The sequence below is a fragment of the Fundulus heteroclitus genome, chromosome 6, assembly GCF_011125445.2.
Source record: "Fundulus heteroclitus isolate FHET01 chromosome 6, MU-UCD_Fhet_4.1, whole genome shotgun sequence".
Classification (NCBI taxonomy): domain Eukaryota; kingdom Metazoa; phylum Chordata; class Actinopteri; order Cyprinodontiformes; family Fundulidae; genus Fundulus; species Fundulus heteroclitus.
Genome location: NC_046366.1, coordinates 6,735,936 through 6,755,282, shown reverse-complemented (window position 1 = coordinate 6,755,282; position 19,347 = coordinate 6,735,936). Strand labels below are relative to the sequence as shown.

The following is a 19,347-nucleotide window of genomic DNA, read 5'->3' as shown; positions in this document are numbered from 1 at the left end:
ACTTGCCTCTCCTCTGTACAAAGGACATTTGTTCAAGGGGCATTGTTTCTACTTTTAAAATGTAACATGCTCACTGAGTGAAGCATGAAGATGGAGCTCTTGGGTACGGTGGCCGACTGGTGCAAACGGGCAGCGAACTACTACAATGGCCAAACGTGCTGAAGACATCATGAATGACGCAAACTACCAAACACACAAACATAAAAAATCAAATGCAATAAAATTAAAAAAAATGCTGCGATCACAGGAAACATGCTGTAGGCAACAAAAACAGCGAGTTAAAAAAGCTGCAATCTCTTTTTATGAAACAGAAGTGCACCCAGCCACTAGGGGGAGTCAAATTCAAGTCATACAGGACCAGACCTTCAATCACAACAAGCCGCTAATAGTAAATGTGCTGATGTTCAACAATATTATAAAAGATTACAGCGTGCATGCACCTTCTCTCTCTTCCCTCCAACTACTTCTGGGCATCACGTTATTGTCTTAGAGTTAAATGAGGTTCTGGTCCCATTTGACTGGAGGGTTGATTCCCTTTAGAGAGTTTGCAGCTCTTTCTCACTTGCTGCTGTTTTTGGTATTGGCAGCATTTTTTTTTTTCATTTTGCTTCTATGTTTTTTTTTTTTTTTTTTTGTGAATACAGCATTTTTCTTTTGAATTTGTGTTTTTTTTTTTTTTTTTTTTGTGCTTGTGAAATTTCCATCTTCTATGTGCCTGCAGCGTGTTTGGCCGTTTGTGGTGCGTTGTAAGGTGAATACGTAAATAAAGTTTCTAAAGTAGTCGTTTCTGTCTCTGAAACTCTTGCACTAAATTAATTCCCTGAATTTGATTCACACACAGCTTCACTCACTTATTCACCTCATTCACTTTGTGTGCAATAGATAGCCGTCTTTTTGGAACAGTTTGTTGTTACGTAGTGTGGATTCAGACAATGTATTAAAATTCATTAATCAATTTATTAAGGTAATTTTTAGTTCCAAACACATTTAATAATTATTTTTAATAATTTTTTTTTGTCTTGGCAAAAGCTCTCCTACGGCCTAGGTCACAAACGTATGAACTAATATGTAAACGAGATGATGTCAACAACAACAAAACACCAACACGGTTTAAGAACATCCTAAAGGAAACCTACTATTTGACTGGAAGCATCTAGCTTTATTATATGGAACCACCATGAGTGATCTTAGTTTTTCAGTTTGGGTTCATAAATAGTGACAGGATGTAATCTGTAATTCTATGTTTGAGGTTTGATGTAAACCCTTTTGAACTTCACAACGACCGTATCACTGTTGTATGTGGTGATTACCTACTTTTTAAACATGGACATGACAGAACTGTCAATTACCTCTTCTTGAAAATGTTGCAAAAATTGTAGACTTGTTCATTTTTATGTTTGATTTCAGTTTTTTCCCCCCTCTCCTTTTTAGGCACAAAACCAGAACACTTCGCTAAGATTGCCTGGAAAAACCACAAGCATTCAACCAATAACCCGTAAGAGACAACCGAAGCTGCAGGATGACTTTGCTTTTTACTTTTGTCTGTTAATACTTGAACACCATGAGACGGTCTGATCTGTGTTAAATCGCGTATTGTCTACTGCAGCTATTCCCAATTCCAGGATGAGTACAGTTTGGAGCAGGTGATGAAATCCCGGAAGGTGTTTGACTTTCTGACACTTCTGCAGTGCTGGTAAGAATCTCAGTCATTAGCATTGACTGTTAGCTAGATGGGTAGAAATTAGCAGGAGAGTGTCGTTTCTACTTGGCCAACATTTGGATTTTACATCTTGACAAACTTATGCCTGTTTGTCCTGGTTTTCTTCTCTGAAAAGCCCAACTTCAGATGGCGCTGGAGCAGCGGTTTTGGCCAGTGAGGCCTTTGTTAGGAAGCACCATCTTGAAAACCAGGCGGTGGAGATTGTGGCTCAGGAGATGGCGACTGACTTTCCTTCCACGTTCAGTGAAAACAGCTGCATTAAGATGGTAGGACACGTCAAATTGCCTCCTTCTGAAACTAAACGGACAGTTTGAGGTCCATGGATGTGTTCATATCTGCGTGTAGGTGGGATACGACATGTCTCGGCTGGCGGCTAAGAAGTGCTTTGAGGCTGCGGGACTAAAGCCAAGCGATGTTGACGTGGTCGAGCTGCACGACTGCTTCTCAGCCAATGAGCTCATCACCTATGAGGCTTTGGGCTTGTGTGAAGAGGGTAAGCCGTGGACTGCGGATATTTTCAATCTGGAAAAGTTGTTGAATGCATGCTTGTTCTACCAAACAATAAACGACATGAAACTTACCGATCAGATGCAGGTACTAACAGATCTGTGCTGTCATTTTTCCTATGTTTTAAAGTATGTACTTTGGGTTTTTATTTTTTTTATTAGTTTTCAAACAGTCTTGGTGTCTGTTAGAAGCATTTTCTTTTACAGTTTTGTTTTTTGTGCTGTGAGATATTTCCGCTTTTTAAAAGGGGCCTAGTCACGTATTTTGACCATGAAAAGAAAGCACAAAAAACACATTTTCATCTTCAAATAAAAAATTCTTCAAAAAGAACTTTGCACCGGGTGCGATCAGCAGACACAAACATTGTTTGGCCGGCAGTACCGCAGAGATATCAGAAAGCAAGATGGCATCCATTGCCGCAGCTACTGTAGGAGCCAGTAGTTAGGGTTACTTAACCTTTATCACCCATTTGTAAATAAAAATGCACAACAAACTTTACAGAGTTTGTAGAATAACGTGAAGGCCTTACGATATATCTTTTTCCTTTCTCTTTATATTATGTGCTTTTTTTTTTTGGTATATCACACAGAATCCACATTTAGGCTGGTGGCACATGACAAAATGTGAAAATGTTTCACTTTTTCCCATCACTGTATCAGTTTTTCACAGGTTTCTGTGGTGTGGTATTTGTAAATTTAAAATGTGATTTCTTATATAGCTGGATGTGGACATGGTCTTTATATATAAACAGACTTGATTACTGCGCACATGGCAATTAGATTGGGACAGTTTATGGTGGTTTCCAGTAAATTTGACCGTATGCTGTGTTTGCAGGTAAAGCAGGAGAACTGGTTGACAGAGGGGACAACACATATGGAGGCAAGTTTGTGATCAACCCCAGCGGTGGTCTCATCTCTAAAGGACACCCTCTCGGCGCCACAGGTATGCAGAGCAAACTGTTTGTATGAGAGCAGAGAATCCACAACGTTGTTGAGTCTTCCTTTTACGATGCTTATCAGTTTCAAACATCTGACTCTATTTTATAATTTAATGATATGCTTTTCCTAAATTGCTAGTAAAGTGAAAAATCTTAAAAACCAAAAGGTTTAAATTCAGACTTTTCTAAGAAGTTCCTACAGTGGCCACCGGAGGGCGTTGGTCTTTCACTGACGGCCATTCAGACGGGAACTGGGTTAAAGTAGTCTTTAGCCTGCATGTGAGAGGCAGCTGGCTAAGATCCTGGCACGCCTCTCCTGTAATCTCCTCACATTTGAAATCAGGAGAACAAGTGGACTGGGCCACTGGTTCACCGTGCTTCTGCAGCGTCCGGCTGCCATCAACACTCATAACTTTATTTTCCCTCTTATTTATCCTCCTGTTTCTCTATATGTTTACACCTCATTGATTTTTTTTTTCCCCCCCCCCAATGAATTCCCAGACCAGGTTATCGGTGTTTCCCTCCTCCTGCCAGAGCTCAAACTGACTTATTCCACAAAGAGCTTTTAGCTTGTCTACTGGCAGCTCTGTGGGGAAAATCCACCACAGGAATCCTGTTAAACTATTCACATAACATGCAGGGTTTAGGGTTTTCGTCAGGTAAAGACTAGATTTCTTTTCTATGGATTACTCCGTACTATTATCCCATACATCATAAAGAGGCTAATAATGCTTCTGATCAGCCACTGATGTTTGATTCTGTCAGATTGATTTAGGGGGAAAAGGAGAGTTTGTCACATTTCCCTTTACAGCTCTACGGGTACACTACCAGTCAAAAGTTTGGACTCGCCTTCTCATCTGATGGTTTGTCTTTATTTTCTTTCCCACCTCTGGGAACTCCTTCAGGACAGCTGGAAAACCATTAAAGGGGAATAACTTCATGAAGCTCATCAAGCGAAGGCCAAGGGTGACCAAAGCAGTAATCCAAAAATAAGGGGGGGTTCAAAACATCTTATCATTTTATCTTATTACAACTTGTAATAAGATTAAACAGATGACAAAATTAATCCTTTAGATCAGCGCAACACGTTGGAAGGTGTTAGCAGATAGTTAAGCTCTGCCTCCACAGCATCCTTAAGGGGTAGCGAGGAATCCCCATTTGCTGCAGCTCTGCTCCGTGCCCAAGGACCTGTTAGCGTTCTGTTCCTGAGGTGTGGCAGCAACTCTGGGTTCCACCTCAGAGCTGAAGTCTGGTGTCTCCTGGGTTGTCGTCATCTGATATCACTCTGGTAGTGGATTTGGACTTGTTGTCTGCACTGACGAAATCAATCTTAAATCTGGGGTCCAAGCAAGAAGCTGGGAAGAAGCTCTTGTGTGGCTTCATCCTAGTTCGACATCTCCCCCCTCACCTGCTTTGTTAGGTCTGTGTCTTCCTCCTGCACAACCAGGATTGAGTTGTTTAGGAGGTGAAGAGGAGGCTTCACGTAGGAAACGCTTACATTGTTTTCTCCTGGAAGTGCATCAGTAAAGTCCCGCAGTGATCCCTGCTGATTGATTCCAGGACATCTGCATCTGGCCAAGCTGCTCTCACCCCCACTGCAGCGTTCTCGTCTGTGGCAGAGGCCTGGTCTGGTTCACCAAACTGATCAGGAGTCAAGAATATTTTGTTTAAGAGCACTTGTAATTGGTGGATAACTGCAGCTACCCTTGAAATCCATTTGCCTCCCACATCACAGGACCTCATGCGGTGGGCGTATTGCACACATGTACATCCTGATGATGATGCTGAAGCGAGACATCATGCAGCTTTATTAGAAAGTCACAAAAATAAGGAATAGACATTGAATGACAAAGTTGAGCCCAAACTTTTGACTAGTCCTGTATATCTAAAAAATAAATAAATATATATATATATATATATTTTGTGAAAAAGTTCAAGATTATCCCCCCCATTCATTTCACAAAGAAAAGCTTATACAGATTAATTGCACTCAGTGAAATATTTCAAGCCTTTATTTTCTGTAACTTTGGCTTACAAATAAGAAAAACACAAAAATCAATTACTCTGAAAAGGATAAAATATTTCATAAGATCAATTAAAAATATGTGACTCAAACAGAAATGCCAGACCTTTTGAAAGTTGTTTTTCTATGCATCAATCTTTTGCATCAGTTAACACGCAGCATGACGGATGCGGTTAAAATTCTGAAACCAGACACCAGAGTTTTATCTCCTGCTGTATGGAGCCCAGAGCAGCACAGCGTTTCCCCACCACCAGCTGTTGCTGCACCCTCCAGGTCAGCTGGCTGAAAGAGATTTACCCAGCTTACAATAATACAGCTTTAGCTTCTAGAAAATTTTACTTTTTGCAACAAATGGGGCCCTTTATGGTGTGGAAACAAAAGAAGTGCCACCCATCAGGCCCATGAAGGTAAATCTATCTTAAGGCTATGTTGGTGAGCAACAGTCAACAAAGTAGCCAATTGCAGGCTTGCCTTTTAGACATGACCAATCCCCTCCCCACCTCTTTTAACCAATATTTTTTTTTAAATAAGGATTTCATTATATTTAATCCTTTTAGTCATTATTTGTATCTATTAGCTAGATAATAATTTTTTTTAGACTGAACAAAGAACAGCTATTTTCTGCAATAAGCACAACTTCTGCATTGGTGTTTGTTTATCAATATATGAAAATGTATGCAAGTAAAAAGTTAATTATTATTATTATTGTAATATGTGATATTGTTTTTTTTGTGCCGATGGTACTAATTGCTGAAAGAATTTATATCATGTTTGATGGTGATGTTACATTTTTGTTGAGATGCCATGAAATCGTTTTATTTTTTACACAAAATTATGATATCATAAGAATCTCCACAACACTGTGGTTGTAATGCTATGCTGTCGACGCCTAACAGGAAAAACTGACCCTCCGGCACTGTGTTTAAACCATCTTCCCAGTGGAGCCATCTGTGGATCTTCTAATTGGCGTTCTAACAGATAAACGCCCGGGCAGATTATTAGTTGACAGCTGCTGAATGAAAAACACTTGAGAAAGCTAATTAAGATGGGATGAAATGCTTAGCTGTGATGTTAGGGCAGCACAGTTGCACCCGCTGGTGAGATTATGGATTGCGTTATCAGATCAGTCGTCGTCATCGCTCCACACTCCCTTTGATTTTGGTTTGTTCCTCAGTCCTACTTTCTGGTTTCTTAATTAAACTCCTAAATACTTTATAGTCTTTTCTCCAGTAGCAGCACAAACATGCCCACACTGAGGTAAAAAATTGATCAGCTGTATTATAGTTCTCGCAGCTAAGCCAGAATTATAATTGGATACTTGAAAGAGGCGGCAGTGATGATGGCGGGATGTTGCGAACAACATTGGAGAGCAGATGTAGTTTTTTTTTTTATACGGCTCGGTCCTGACCGGCACCGCTGCCTCGTGAGATCTGGGACTTTTAGTTTGCGTCGTGTTGGAGATTTTCACTCCTGCGCCTGAATGAATTGAAGTTCTGTGGCGAACCTTGATGTAGGAGTTCATATACCAACACAGTGTCTTTTCCCCAGCTGAACCTATCGCTGCATTTCTGCTGCTTTTTCTCTGCTTTCACGCTGTTCAGAAAGCAAGAAAGAGAAGGAAGATGGGTTTAGCAGGCTGTCACTGTGTGCGTTCTGAAATCAAACGAGAGTCGAGGCTTTCTGCCTTAAGTTCACTTTGTCTCCACTTCAGAGTGGTTCCTTTTAGACTCCCTTTCTTGCAGAATATGCTTTTATTTGTATTTCAAAGGGGGGGAAAAAATCAATATAATAAGAGATCTGGGAGAGGTGCTTTTTCTTCTCTCATTTATCTCCCCTGCATCTGGTCGGGCTGATGAGGATGATGTTTATTGCTTTCTGCACCGTCGTCGTCGTCATCAGTCTGTCTCGTTCATGTCCTCCCAGGTCTGGCCCAGTGTGCAGAGCTGTGCTGGCAGCTGCGAGGACAGGCTGGCAGGAGGCAGGTCCCCGGAGCCAAAGTGGCTCTGCAGCACAACATCGGCCTGGGGGGAGCCGCCGTCGTCGCACTTTACAAGATGGGTTTCCCACAAGAGTCCAGGTGACCACTTAGAGCCACTTTGCGACATTACTCCTGCGCCCTGCAAAATGATTTGTGCCCACCGAACCTTTTCTGCTCCTTGACACATCACAACTACAAGGTATAATGCAGGTTGTAACCAGTAGACCAACACTGAGCTTAAACGGGAGGTGGAAGGAGAGCGACCTGAAAGATGTGGCCCGCATTTGTATTCAGCCTTCAGAAGGTCCCTTATCGGAGGGCTTTGTAATTTGTCTCAGGATAAATGCAGTTTTTCTATGAAAGCCTCAGGGGTTTGAGAGAGAGCATTGGTGAACGAAAGGCATCAGGAAGACCCAGAGACACAACAGACAGTAGGCCACTTGTAACTGTGGAGGAGCTACAGGGATCCTGTAGGGGAGTGGTGGCCTAGTGGTTAGAGCACAGAGCTTCGGTCCCAGAGGTTCTGAGTTCAACTCCCACAAGCTGCCATTCTGGGTCCCTGAGCAAGACCCTTAACCCCCGATTGCTCCCCAGGCGCCGCACAGTGGCAGCCCACTGCTCCCCAAGGGGATGGGTTAAGATGCAGAAGTGAATTTCTCCATTATGAGATCAATAAAGTTAAATTATTATTATTATTATTATTATTATTATTATTATTATTATTATTATTATTATTATTATTATTATTATTATTATCATCATCATCCACAGCTCAGGTTAAAAGGAATCTGTTGACTTTTAGCCGTATTCTCTGCAAATCCAATCTACCTGCTTGATTGGCAGGTGGATTATGGGAGCGAAGGTGCTGCGATCAGAGTTGATTGGGTGACGGAGGAGGCTAAACGCAGAACAACCTTGGAAGACAGCGCGTTAGAGGCTGTGAAAGACTTGACAGCGGAGGTGGGGGTTCGCCTTCCACCAGGGCAACGACCCTGAAGTCCTCGCCTAAATGCAGATGAGAATCTTTGTCGAAACGTGAAAGGATTTGGTCACGAATGTTTTTCTTCCACTCCGTCTCTGAGGCCAAAGCTATTTAGTAAAGAATGAATAAACATTTTAGTCTGTAGATGTGCAAAGCTGGTAGAAACATACAAGAAACCTGCACATGTAATGCAAACAAAAGGCTCTTCCTAAAGTCCTGACTTTGGGGGCTGAATAGAAATTGACCCCACTCTGTTTAGACTTCTGCTTGTAAAATGGTGCACGAATACTTTTGCAAGGCTGTCTCTTATTTCTCTCAACAGTTTGAAACCTTCAAATCCCCTGTTGACACATTGCATCCACAGTCAGTATTTGTGTTATGAATTTTCTGTGTATGTATTTCTGCAGCAATGCTTAAGAAAAAAAAGCCAAGAGTGCAGTCCTAAAGTTTCTACTCTTCCCAGTAGTTCCCTGAAACCACGGTTTAATCCTTCACCCTAAAGCTCCATTTTCCCCCCCATGTCTGTAGCTTATTTACATTAGGTCTAACGTTTTCTTTGTGTTCATGCTGTATTTAGTCTGAAGCATGTTCCTTTCTGCATATTTTATTATCAGATAAGCTCTCTGTGCCATTTTCCTGAAACATTAGCGACATATTGTCTTGTTTATCGCCCACAGTTGTAGCCCAATGTCTATTTGCATTTTAAGTGAGATTTGGTCATAAATGCTGCCTTGAGTTGAATGGGGAGAATTTTAATTGAGTCGTGCAGCTCAGTCCACGCTTCTTTGGTTCATTGCTTCAACTCTGCACCGATGCCCGTTAAGTCGACTGTCACACAAAGGAGGCGGGAGATGTTTTCTGTGAGCGAAGCGGGGCATGGAGGGCGTTGTGTTACACAGATCACACAAGAGGAGCTCTTCAGCGTTAATTAACATTAGCAGTGCTGCGCTAAGAATTGCTTACATAATCACCCAGGATGCTTTTTTATTTTTTTTGTTTAAGTTGTGATTTCCAGCTTATTATCTGGACAGAACCGTCCCGACCTATAGAACATCACATTTTTCATTTTCTTCTGCCCCCAGGTTGGTCACGGGTTCAGCGGCTAACAGCTCAGGCAGCAGTGGTCTGGAAGCGTTTAAAGCTTACCCCGTCTTCAGAGAGATCCAGAACCATCTACTGCAGGTTATTTTTGCTTTATGTATTTTTGCTTCTTTAAAAGAAATCTAAATCTATGCTGTCACACACTACCTTTTTTTTTTTTCTTGTGCTAATAACTTATTTTGGTTATTATTGGATCAAAATGATAGATTAAATCCAGTTAAAAACACTCATGGGTTACAACTTCTGCTGCACTCTGAATGGCTCTCATTTAACGTAGGACTGGTCGATTTGACGTTAAAATTATATCAAATATATGGGTTTGATGTAGATATCCTGATATTTAGGGTACGTTCTCCATCACTTCATTATCATCTGTATTGCAGTCGCAAACATTGAGTCACACTCTTACCTTCCTTTCAACAGCCAGACAATAGCGACAGATTTAGCAGCTGTTTTTCATCATAATCCAGCAGTTGATTGTTGCTTGGTTTTTAAAAAAAAAACAACATTCAACTGACGCATGTCTGGGAAAAAAAAACAAGACACAACTCACTTGCAGACTGTTTAGAAATAAATACAGTACAGTCTGACAGGAAAACTTTAAAACGATCCATCTTTACAGTGTTGTGTCGTATATTGACCGTTACAAATGAACGCTGACCAAGACTAGAAGAGAGCAGCACAAAGTTGATGATTATTATGGGCTGTTCTATAAAACCTGCCAAACAACAGGTGAATCAACAGGAGACAGCAGTACATGGCAGATAAAGGCCAGCACCAACACAGAGCTGCTCAGAGAGCTGCTATTAGCACATTAGCCTCGTAGCACAGCATGGTCTGTTACACAATACACAACTATTCAGGTTTAAAATAAATACTTTACAACTGGAATGGGAACTTTGATAAATAATCAGTATTAAAGCAACGTGACTCATAATGACTGTTTAAAAATGATCAGTTTAAAGAAGCAGCAGGGCAGAGATAAGAATAAAAGCAATTTTACACGGCTGAGAAAATTACTTACGACCCAATTACTCACCCTTTGACAAAGGCGACTATTAAAGTTCAGCATCGTTTTGTTAGTTTATCAGACAAACCCTGGCGTCCATTAAAGCCAAATAGGTTTGAAATTTGTCACCCAGGATGATGCGGCACTAAGTCCTGTTGGTTTGTCATCTCTTGCTGGTCACCTCTACTGGAACCGGAGCTGTTTCTTTTATAAACAAGTCATCCATCCAATAACCAAACATCTCAGAGATGAAAACCTCTGGAACTCCTGAATGTCTCCTTACATTCCTCACAGAGGCGCCAGGCTTCCTCACACTGAGGTCTCTCCAGGTTAGATGCAGACGGGCAGGGATTGCTTTGGAAATTTATACTCAAACCGTCACACTTGTCATTTTAGACGGTGCACAAATTGTGATAAGTTGAATATATTCGTTATTTCACCCAGTCCTGATTTTAAGTTAAGATTTGCTGGGTATTAGGTTATAAAAGTCAGCTGGACGGAGCTCTTCACCGTCTGTCATTTTCTTTTAGTCACTTCAAAGCTCAACGTTTTCCCTTCATGCCCGGTACCAGTATGGACCGTCGCAGATAAAAGAACTGAAGGCAAACTGTGGAGAAATCTTTGGTCGTGGGTCTAAATCCGGCAGTCCAGCGTCGCACAGTGAGACAGGTTCTAGTACGGCCGTCAAAGATGACCTGAACTGGGACATTTTGCCAAACGTCTTTTTTTATTATTTATGAGAAGCCATTGACGTTATATTAAACGGATTCATCCAAAGAGAACTCTTTAAATTATTACTGCACCGTTATTTATTAAACTTACTTGATTGTGTTTTTGTTTCTGATGGATCTGGGATTGAAGCGTAGAGCGTTCGGCTGACCAGCTGATTTTATTTCTGTTTGTATTAAATCTAGGTGGATGTCAGACGCTGATAAAGTTGCTTATTGTCGTACGCTGTAAGCCATTTAGTAGTAAAGGGTGATCGCACAATGTGCACACATCAAACCTGACGTGGTACCAAAGTTTATTAAGTCCGTGTCACGCAGTGGGTCGTCGAGTTGTCTGATAAGATCGCTAAAAACGCTTCAGAAACTGGCCTGTAGTTTTGAATGCTAGACTAGACAGTCTAAAATCTCAGTAGCTCTAGTTGCATGTCTGAGATGGCTGGAGGAGATCACAGCCAGGAGCTGGTAAGACGAGGGGGACGTCTGTGACCTGCGTTGGGAGAATTGGCTGTCAAAAATGATGGATAGCAGATTAAAGTTGGCCATGAAACATCCTGAGGAGTGAGTCGGTCCTTGGAGCTGACGGCTGTCTATATACGCTTCATCGTGAACGCAGCATCAGCACCAGTGTGCCTTCTAGTTGTATGAAGAATTTTTTTTTTTTACCACTGTGACGTCTGTCAGATAGTGACCAGTAGTTTTTATATTTGAGTTTGAGCGGAAAAGGCGGTTGCAGGAGGAATTTGAGGGCGATGTAGAGGCTGTTGGCTGAAAGCGTTATTAATCAAGCTCCCAGTTCTTTAGACATTAGAATACCAGCCCAGGAATTCAAGCTATGTGGCCTCGCAAAAGCAGTCTTTTTACCTCTTGGACATTTTTACTTTGCCAGCCACAAACATCTTTGTATTTCGGCCAGATTTTGTGTGATAGAAGAACGTAAAGTAGCGCGTAATAGTGAAGTGGAAGGAAAAGGATGCATGCTTTTCAATTTGCTTTAGACTAAAAAATTATGAAAATGTGGCGGGCATTTCTATTCAGCTCCTTTTGATACCTGTAATTACAATCCAGTGCAGCCAAATCCATCCAGAGGACATGTAATTAGTTTGTAATTAATCTCAGCATAAATGCAGCTGTACTGTGAAGGCCTCACTAGGCCTAAAACATGTGGGTGGTTTTCCTGCACCCTGTCTTTTTTTTAATGAGGGGTAAAGGAAAAACTAAATAGCTGGGATGTTGAGAAAGGAACTTGCATGATGTGGATTTTAACCACACAGCTGCTGGTTTGAAGGGTAATAAAAACAAATCACTTAATGACTGCTTGTCTGGCCTGTTTGTGCTTGAAACCTTTACGCCGTTCAGAATGGAAATGGGCCATAACGTCTCTGAATGACGAGGCGCTCGCAGAGTCACGTCTTCTACAAGCCCTTTTCATATCCCGACAGACGCAGACGTGTTGCGCTTGTCAGATAGCGTGTTTGAGAAACGGAGCGACTCGGCCGGCCCCTCGCGGTTTCGGTTTGAAGCCGTGTCGGTCTGTGTCTGACACCTCGGCGCTGATTGTTGGCAGAGCGGTGCATTTTCACTGGTTCTGATTTTTAGATTGTGTGTCTGCCAGCACTCGCTGCGGGTCGACAGACGTGTCGCCGAGATGTAAAAACTCCCTGCGGGTTTCTTTCAGGAAGGCGAGAAGCTCGTGAAGAAGGTCGGAGGGGTGTTTGCTTTCAAGGTGAAGGACGGCCCTGACGGGAAAGAGGCGACCTGGGTGGTGGACGTGAAAAACGGCAACGGGTCTGTCACAAATGACCCAGGTATGTACAGACCTTTGTGAATTATTAAAGACATTAGCAGAACAATGTGGGCACTACTGAGCTGTAAGAAAGCAGAACCCAGTTTTAGTTGATTTTTAGGTCATATAAAAACATTTTTTTCTCAATGAGAGAGATGAACAAAGGGAAACTATCTCTTGAGCTGCACCTAATGCTTCTCCTCTCTTTCTGATTGTCAGTAACTTTTCCGTTTCATCCTGCCGGTTATGAACTTTCACATTACTTGCTCTAGGACATGCAGGGCTCGGTGGGTTTTCAATGGGTTACTAAAACAGACTATGAATGCTGTCCCCAGGTGAAACTTTCAAACGTCTAACCGAGGTTCTGGTCACAGTAGTACAAACAAAGTGCTTACAAGCAGAATAAGCTCATTTAGCAAACCTAAACATTACGGTGAATGACATTGTCCAGTTGCAGCAACCATATTCTGCTTACGTCCTGTCAGGTTGAAGAGAATTGCTGTAATAACATAATGCAAAACTGCGAGAAAACTGTAATACCTCCGTTTGATTTCACTCTCAAGCACCACAGAGAGGCTGTCTGTCACTGCCATAGAAACGACCAACTGAGGCATAATGCCAAATAACACAAAAGGAACCAATGCTTGACTGAATGCTGTGGGACGTTAACAGGGCGATAGAGATGGTAATGATCAAAATTGCGTGAAATTGGCCTGACGGCATCAGTAGTCAGAACATGTACCTCGCCGAAACCCAGCCAATGCAACGGTGCGTGGCAAGGATTTGCTTTTGCAGGCAAATCCATGCGACGCACCGTTGCATTGGCTGGCTATAAAAGAGTTTGGACTTCACACTCCTAAACTCTCTTTTTTTATAGGCTTGATCACTGAGGTAAATGTTGTTCTAAAATCAGCTGGATGAACTGGTTTGAAAGATTGTTTTATCTATTTTTTTTTTTGTTTTTGTTTTATCTCTTCAGACTGTATAGATATCCAGCGCTGCAGGATTTGATTGAGCATTTAGTTTCTATTGATCTCTCTTTATTACAGCAGTATCAGGAGTTTCTTTGTTGGCACTGGAGTTTAAGAGTATAAGACGAGGTCTGTTCAGGCATCAGGCGTGGCTGTTTCAGCTTTTGTTTGACAGCTGGAGTTCAAACGAACCACAACAAAACTCTCCAGTGACGTAACTGAGACACAGAGCAGACCTTTTTAACACAACGCTCCTTAAGTGGCTCATCTGATGAATCGTAGGAACAGTGAATCTCCTGCATTGCACGTGAAACAAGACAACATCAAGAAAGGTCCAAATTGAAGGGAATGGAATCTGCCCAAAACGTATCTTGCCATCCACTTCATGCCTTTGTAAGTGCAGAGGAAGCCATTGCAGTACGCTGCTTGTATAAGCTGAATGTGTGCTGGACCCACGCACACAAAAGCTCCACCTCCTAATTGGCCTCCAAACCCTTCCATTAGATGGACTCCCCAGTTATACTTCCTGCATCTGAGCCATTATTTCTGAGCTCTGCCCTGTCCTTCAAAATAGAGTGAAATGTTCGGAAAGCTTATAAAAGCTCCTGTGGTCCAGGTTCACCTATTAAACGATTTTCAAAACTCTAGAGACGATTGATGTTTCGGGGGCATATCTGTAAGAAAAAAAAAAAAAAACCCTGTCTGTAGCTCCCATCAGCTGCGGTGAAGAAGGGTTTGAGCTTTACTGCTCCGTCTACATTCCAGCTTTCACCCGTTAGATTAAGCCCTTTAACGTGCACATAACGGGATCATTTTTTGTCATTTTTGTTTAGGATGATCAGAACTTATTATTAGCCATCCGTTAGAAAACTACAGCAAAGAGCAGCGTCCGCTGGTCGCTGAGTCTCCATAGCAGCCATTAAGGACTGTAGCTTTAGACTCTATCTACGCGCCAGCCGGTTGTTCAGGAGGCATGCCAAGAAAAAAGCCTTCTCTTTCCTACAATCACAAAATTACTGGAGCTGGAACTGTGTGCTTGGGCCAGATAAGACTAGGGGGGAGCTTTTCAACAAAAAACACCTCATTCCCTCTGTTAAGTCATCTGTGATGCTGTGGGCCTATTTGTCTTCAAAAGGCCCCTGGACCCTCGTTCAAAGGCCTGGCATTGTAAAATCTTAGAAATACCAGAAGGTTTTACAGAAAAATCTGGTGGTCTCTACCATTAAAAACTGAAACTGGGTCATCGGTGGGTCTGTCTTGAGAATTTAGCTCCAAAACAAAAACGGGGAAACAAATATTTCTTTATGAATGTGTGCTGCTGCAATAAACACACATCTTCATCAGGGTTGCCATTAAATGTGGCCGACGCTGTATCCCTGTTGAGCTGAGAACACCCTGGGATCCCTCAGAAAGAGGTTGAAGGGGAAGAAGGATGTGAGGGATGAGTCCTCTGGTCAGAGCATAAACTGATTAAGCAGCCACTCACCATTCGTCCTTTGGTATGAAAACCACGAATACATTTCTCTATTTCCAAATAGCCAACCGACCAGGCCTCTTCCGTACCTTACCTAGCAACACGTTCACAGCGTCTTATGTGATGGCTCCTCCCATTGGCTCTCTGTTGGTTGCAACCATGACGTCTTTCATGCAGCTGACTTGAGAGAGTCATCAGTGACGTGGCCACCACTGTTACGGCCTCAAAGAGGATGTATTATACTAAATCCCTCTACGTATTATCCCCTTTTGACATGGAAAGGGAATAAGCACCGCCTCCCCCCAGCAAACCCAGCATCATATGTAGCATAGATCTACCTTGGGGGCAAAAAAAAAGAAAAAAGAAAAGTAAGTGCCCCACACGTTCCTGGTTGGCCTCCGCAATAGTTAAAGCTCACTAAGTGCACTGCCGGCATAGCTGCAGCTTAGATGGCTAACGTTTTATCCACTTGCTTGTTTCTAGTCATAACGATCATATTTGCTCTAAATCTGTATTGCATAATTTCGGAGAAATCTGCTTTGGCACAGTTAATTGTTTACCAGCAGTCATCAGCCGTCTTTCAGAGTTCAGAAGATCAGCTTATTTTCATTGTATTTTTTTTTTTTTTTTTTTAATGAAATGCAATCTTGCAGCACCAGAAAAGATTAAAAGCGGAGAGAAAGGAAGTTAGACGGGACACAGTGTGTTTTTCTCTCTGTCCCAGACATGCCTCTCATCTCGTTTCATAGCTTTTATTTTTTTTCCTCCCGCCTCTGCTGAGGTTTCAGTCTCTCCCACCTGTGAGGCGAGCAGAGGAGGCAAAAGGGAAGCAGAGGAGATGTGATAAACATTAGGCGACGTCTAACACTCCCGCGTCATGTTGACAGACCTTCTGTTGCATATGACGCACGACGCACCTGCATCCGTTTGTTGCTGCAAAAGCTACAATGGAGGCTTTTAGCTCGTGTCGCGTTCATGTCAAAGACGTGACCTCAATCCACGACCTGAACGGGGGGATTATCTGGGACCCTCCCCAAACAAGCTGACTTCTCTGCTTCACGTCGACGCTGCAGTTTGTGTCGGTGTGATCACTAAAACCCAGCTGACATACAGGGACGTGTGTGGATATGAGGGAGGAAGATGTTGGCCTTAAGTGCTATTTAAGTGGTTGCAATCAGATCCGTCAGAGCTGGTATGTTCAGCTCCGCTTTCAGAAACTCGTTTAACATTTTTCAGGTGGCAGAAATCCTCAAGTGGACTTCACCGCTGCACCACAAAATGTCTGTTTGTTTGATTAAACCTAATGAACCCGTTGGGTCTTTTTAGGCGTTTGACCCGGAAGGCAGCAGGACTTGAGCAGAAACGGCGTTTTCGGCTGGAACCCGGAGGATGAGTCACAAACTCTGGCTTGCCCTTCTCCAAGTAATTTAGGAGAATGGACTTGAACATGTGTGGCTTTTCATTGAGCCGAAACTCATCAAAATGCAAATCGGAACCTTTCGCTCGGCGCACGTTGGGTAAAAGGGACGGGGATGAGCTTTCCGTGGCTGGATCTCCGATACGAAACGTAATCTGCTTGTCAAATGGCAGCGGAGGGCTCTTTCTGAATGTGGCTTTGTATCCTGCAGTGCATATGTGCTGAAGCTGATCAGTTTTACTGTAAATTTTTTTTGTTTTTAGGCAAAACGGCAGACTGCACGTTGTCCATTGCTGACGAGGATCTACTGGATCTGATGACGGGAAAGCTGAACCCACAAACGGTGCGTGCACTTGCTGTCCTGTATATTTATCTACACTATGAGACGGTCTGAATACACCAAGGTCTGCCCGATGCCTCTGTTTGCCGACTTGGACTGAGTGTCCCTGCCGATATGATAGGAAAGGGGGAATGATAAAAGCAATCTCCCAGTTAACAGAGAAGAATTGAGCTGAAGTGACCTTAAACACCGACCTGCTGTGATTGTAGGGCTGGCTGAGAGCCCGCCAGACTGCTGCGTTCACACCACAGCTGACATTTTAGAGCAGCAGTGTGACATTTGTGCCTTTTTTACTACAGTGGATAAAAAGTCTCCGTACACCTGGTTAAACGGCTGGTTTTAGTCATGTAAAAAAAAAAACAAACGGGTCAATGATAAACCCTGACCTACAGTGGAAACCACACATTTGCAGCCACTGTATAAAAAGGATTATGTGAGATTAAATCCATTTAAAGGTCTTTAAAGGACAGAAGCATCTGATTGATTAATTTCATTGTATTTGATTTATTTGGAGACACACTTTTTTTTTAAGGCAACACCTCTAACACCCTGCTTCCTTGTGTGAGGTGTTGGGGGGTAAAAAGCCAAAGAAATCAGCCCAGGCTGTCAGGAGGAGAAATTTGGACCTCCATGTGTCTTAATTCATCCTTGGGTACAGGTACCTGAGGGTGTCACTTTCATCTGTTTTAAACAACTATACGCTAGAATAAACACCATGGGTGTCCCGGCAGCGCACTCTTCGATAGCGAGACCTTCTGGCCGGGTCTAAGAGCTACAGAACAAAGCAGAAGACCAGAAAGTGTTGGCAGAAGCGGGTGAGATGGTCAGTATTCACAGTAAAACGAGTCGTGTCCAGAATCTTGGGCATTGGAGGTTCTACGGGCCCGTCCCACTAGGAGAAGACCTAGAACTCACTGGAGGAACTATATGTCCCATCTGGCCTGAGGACGCCTTGGTGTCCCCCAGAATGAGCTGGAGGATGTCACTGGGCAGCGGGGGTGTCTGGGTTTCCCTCCTGGACCTGTTGCCCTCATGACCCAATGTCAGGGAAGAGTAAGACGAGACATCAGCCAGGAAGTTGAAGCTTGGCCACAAATGGGTCTTCCAAACGGGAAAACCTAGTCAATGTTTCGAAGTTATAATGAAGCCTAGACACACAGGAAAATTGCACAAGATAAATGTCACATTAAAGGTAGAGAATTTTGTTCACACCTTTTCTCTGAAACCTTGAGTTTTACCAGGAGTGTGTGATCTTCCACTGTCTGTAGAGAACGTGTGCTTCCAGGAATCACACAGAGGAAGCCTGATATCACAAACTCCTCGTTGTGCTCCATGACAAAAAGTAGCTGAAGGCAAACGTGATGGAGAGAAATGGGGAGGGATAAAAGCTTTCATTTTAAATATATCTTAGTAAAAAATATAAAACTTTTTTCCATTTGGGTTTTATCGGTCACCTGCTGTTTTTATCAAAAGCTCCACATTTCAGGCCTATTGCTACAGGAAATCTCGAGATCGACTTTTCATCTTTGTCCCTTTTTTATCTCTGGTTGCATCAGGCGTTCTTCAAAGGGAAGCTGAAGATCACTGGGAACATGGGCATGGCCATGAAGCTGCAGAACCTCCAGGTGACGCCAGTCAAAGCCAGGTTGTGAGGCGTTGGAAGAGCTCTTTGTTCAGCCCTGATAATTACAACTAGGTTCATGTTGAATTAGCTGAAAACTGAATTAATGGCTTTGATTATGTGCTCAGCTCACTGAAGCTGCTCCCACGTGTGTTTTTTCCTATTAATTAGCAAACAGAGCTGTTATTAATGCTGCCTGTCCTGCAGAAATGATCAAATGTCAGAGTGGATTACACACCACAACATGTCTCTACTGATCTTGTAGTTAGAAAAGCTTTAATTTGTCTGTGAAATTAAGCAATTCTAGGCTGGGCTTGACCTCGACTTTTTGATACATAATTATTCTAAGAATGTGAAAATAAAAGCTCTAACGTTTGTAAAATAAAATGTTTAACTCTCTGAATGTCCGTGGGTGTTTCCTCCATTCATGTTTTTCTGATTAACAACATTTGGACTTATTGTGTCTAAAAGGGAATTTTTTGCCCTTTGTATGGAAAACAAAGTATGAATAGCAGTAAAAGTAATGTGTTATTGTTACACTAACAGAAAAGAATCCATCCTGAAAGCCACAGAAATGGGTTTGCATACAGTCACTGTAGACATGGACCATCCTGAATTCACGATGACCTCCAAGTACAGAGTAGAACTTTAATAAGTTTTTATTAAAAACAGCAAAACTGCTTTAAATTGGTTGGGTTCCTGACGCAACGCGGCCCATACATTTTCAGTAGGGTTTGGTTGTTAGCCTACGTTCAT

General features: G+C 42.5%; 1 protein-coding gene across 1 annotated transcript in view; it reads left to right on the top strand.

Moving 5' to 3' along the window:
• The window catches only part of scp2a (sterol carrier protein 2a), a 29,220-nt gene extending 10,230 nt beyond the window's left edge, over positions 1 to 18,990 (top strand). The window contains exons 7-16 of the mRNA XM_012861016.3: positions 1,432 to 1,495; positions 1,607 to 1,693; positions 1,836 to 1,986; positions 2,066 to 2,213; positions 3,062 to 3,169; positions 7,111 to 7,264; positions 9,230 to 9,329; positions 12,661 to 12,790; positions 16,894 to 16,973; positions 18,527 to 18,990. Coding sequence (XP_012716470.2) covers positions 1,432 to 1,495; positions 1,607 to 1,693; positions 1,836 to 1,986; positions 2,066 to 2,213; positions 3,062 to 3,169; positions 7,111 to 7,264; positions 9,230 to 9,329; positions 12,661 to 12,790; positions 16,894 to 16,973; positions 18,527 to 18,622 — 1,118 coding nt within the window. The 3' untranslated portion in view covers positions 18,623 to 18,990. The remainder of the gene's footprint in view (positions 1 to 1,431; positions 1,496 to 1,606; positions 1,694 to 1,835; positions 1,987 to 2,065; positions 2,214 to 3,061; positions 3,170 to 7,110; positions 7,265 to 9,229; positions 9,330 to 12,660; positions 12,791 to 16,893; positions 16,974 to 18,526) is intronic.
• The last annotated feature ends 357 nt before the right edge of the window (positions 18,991 to 19,347 follow it).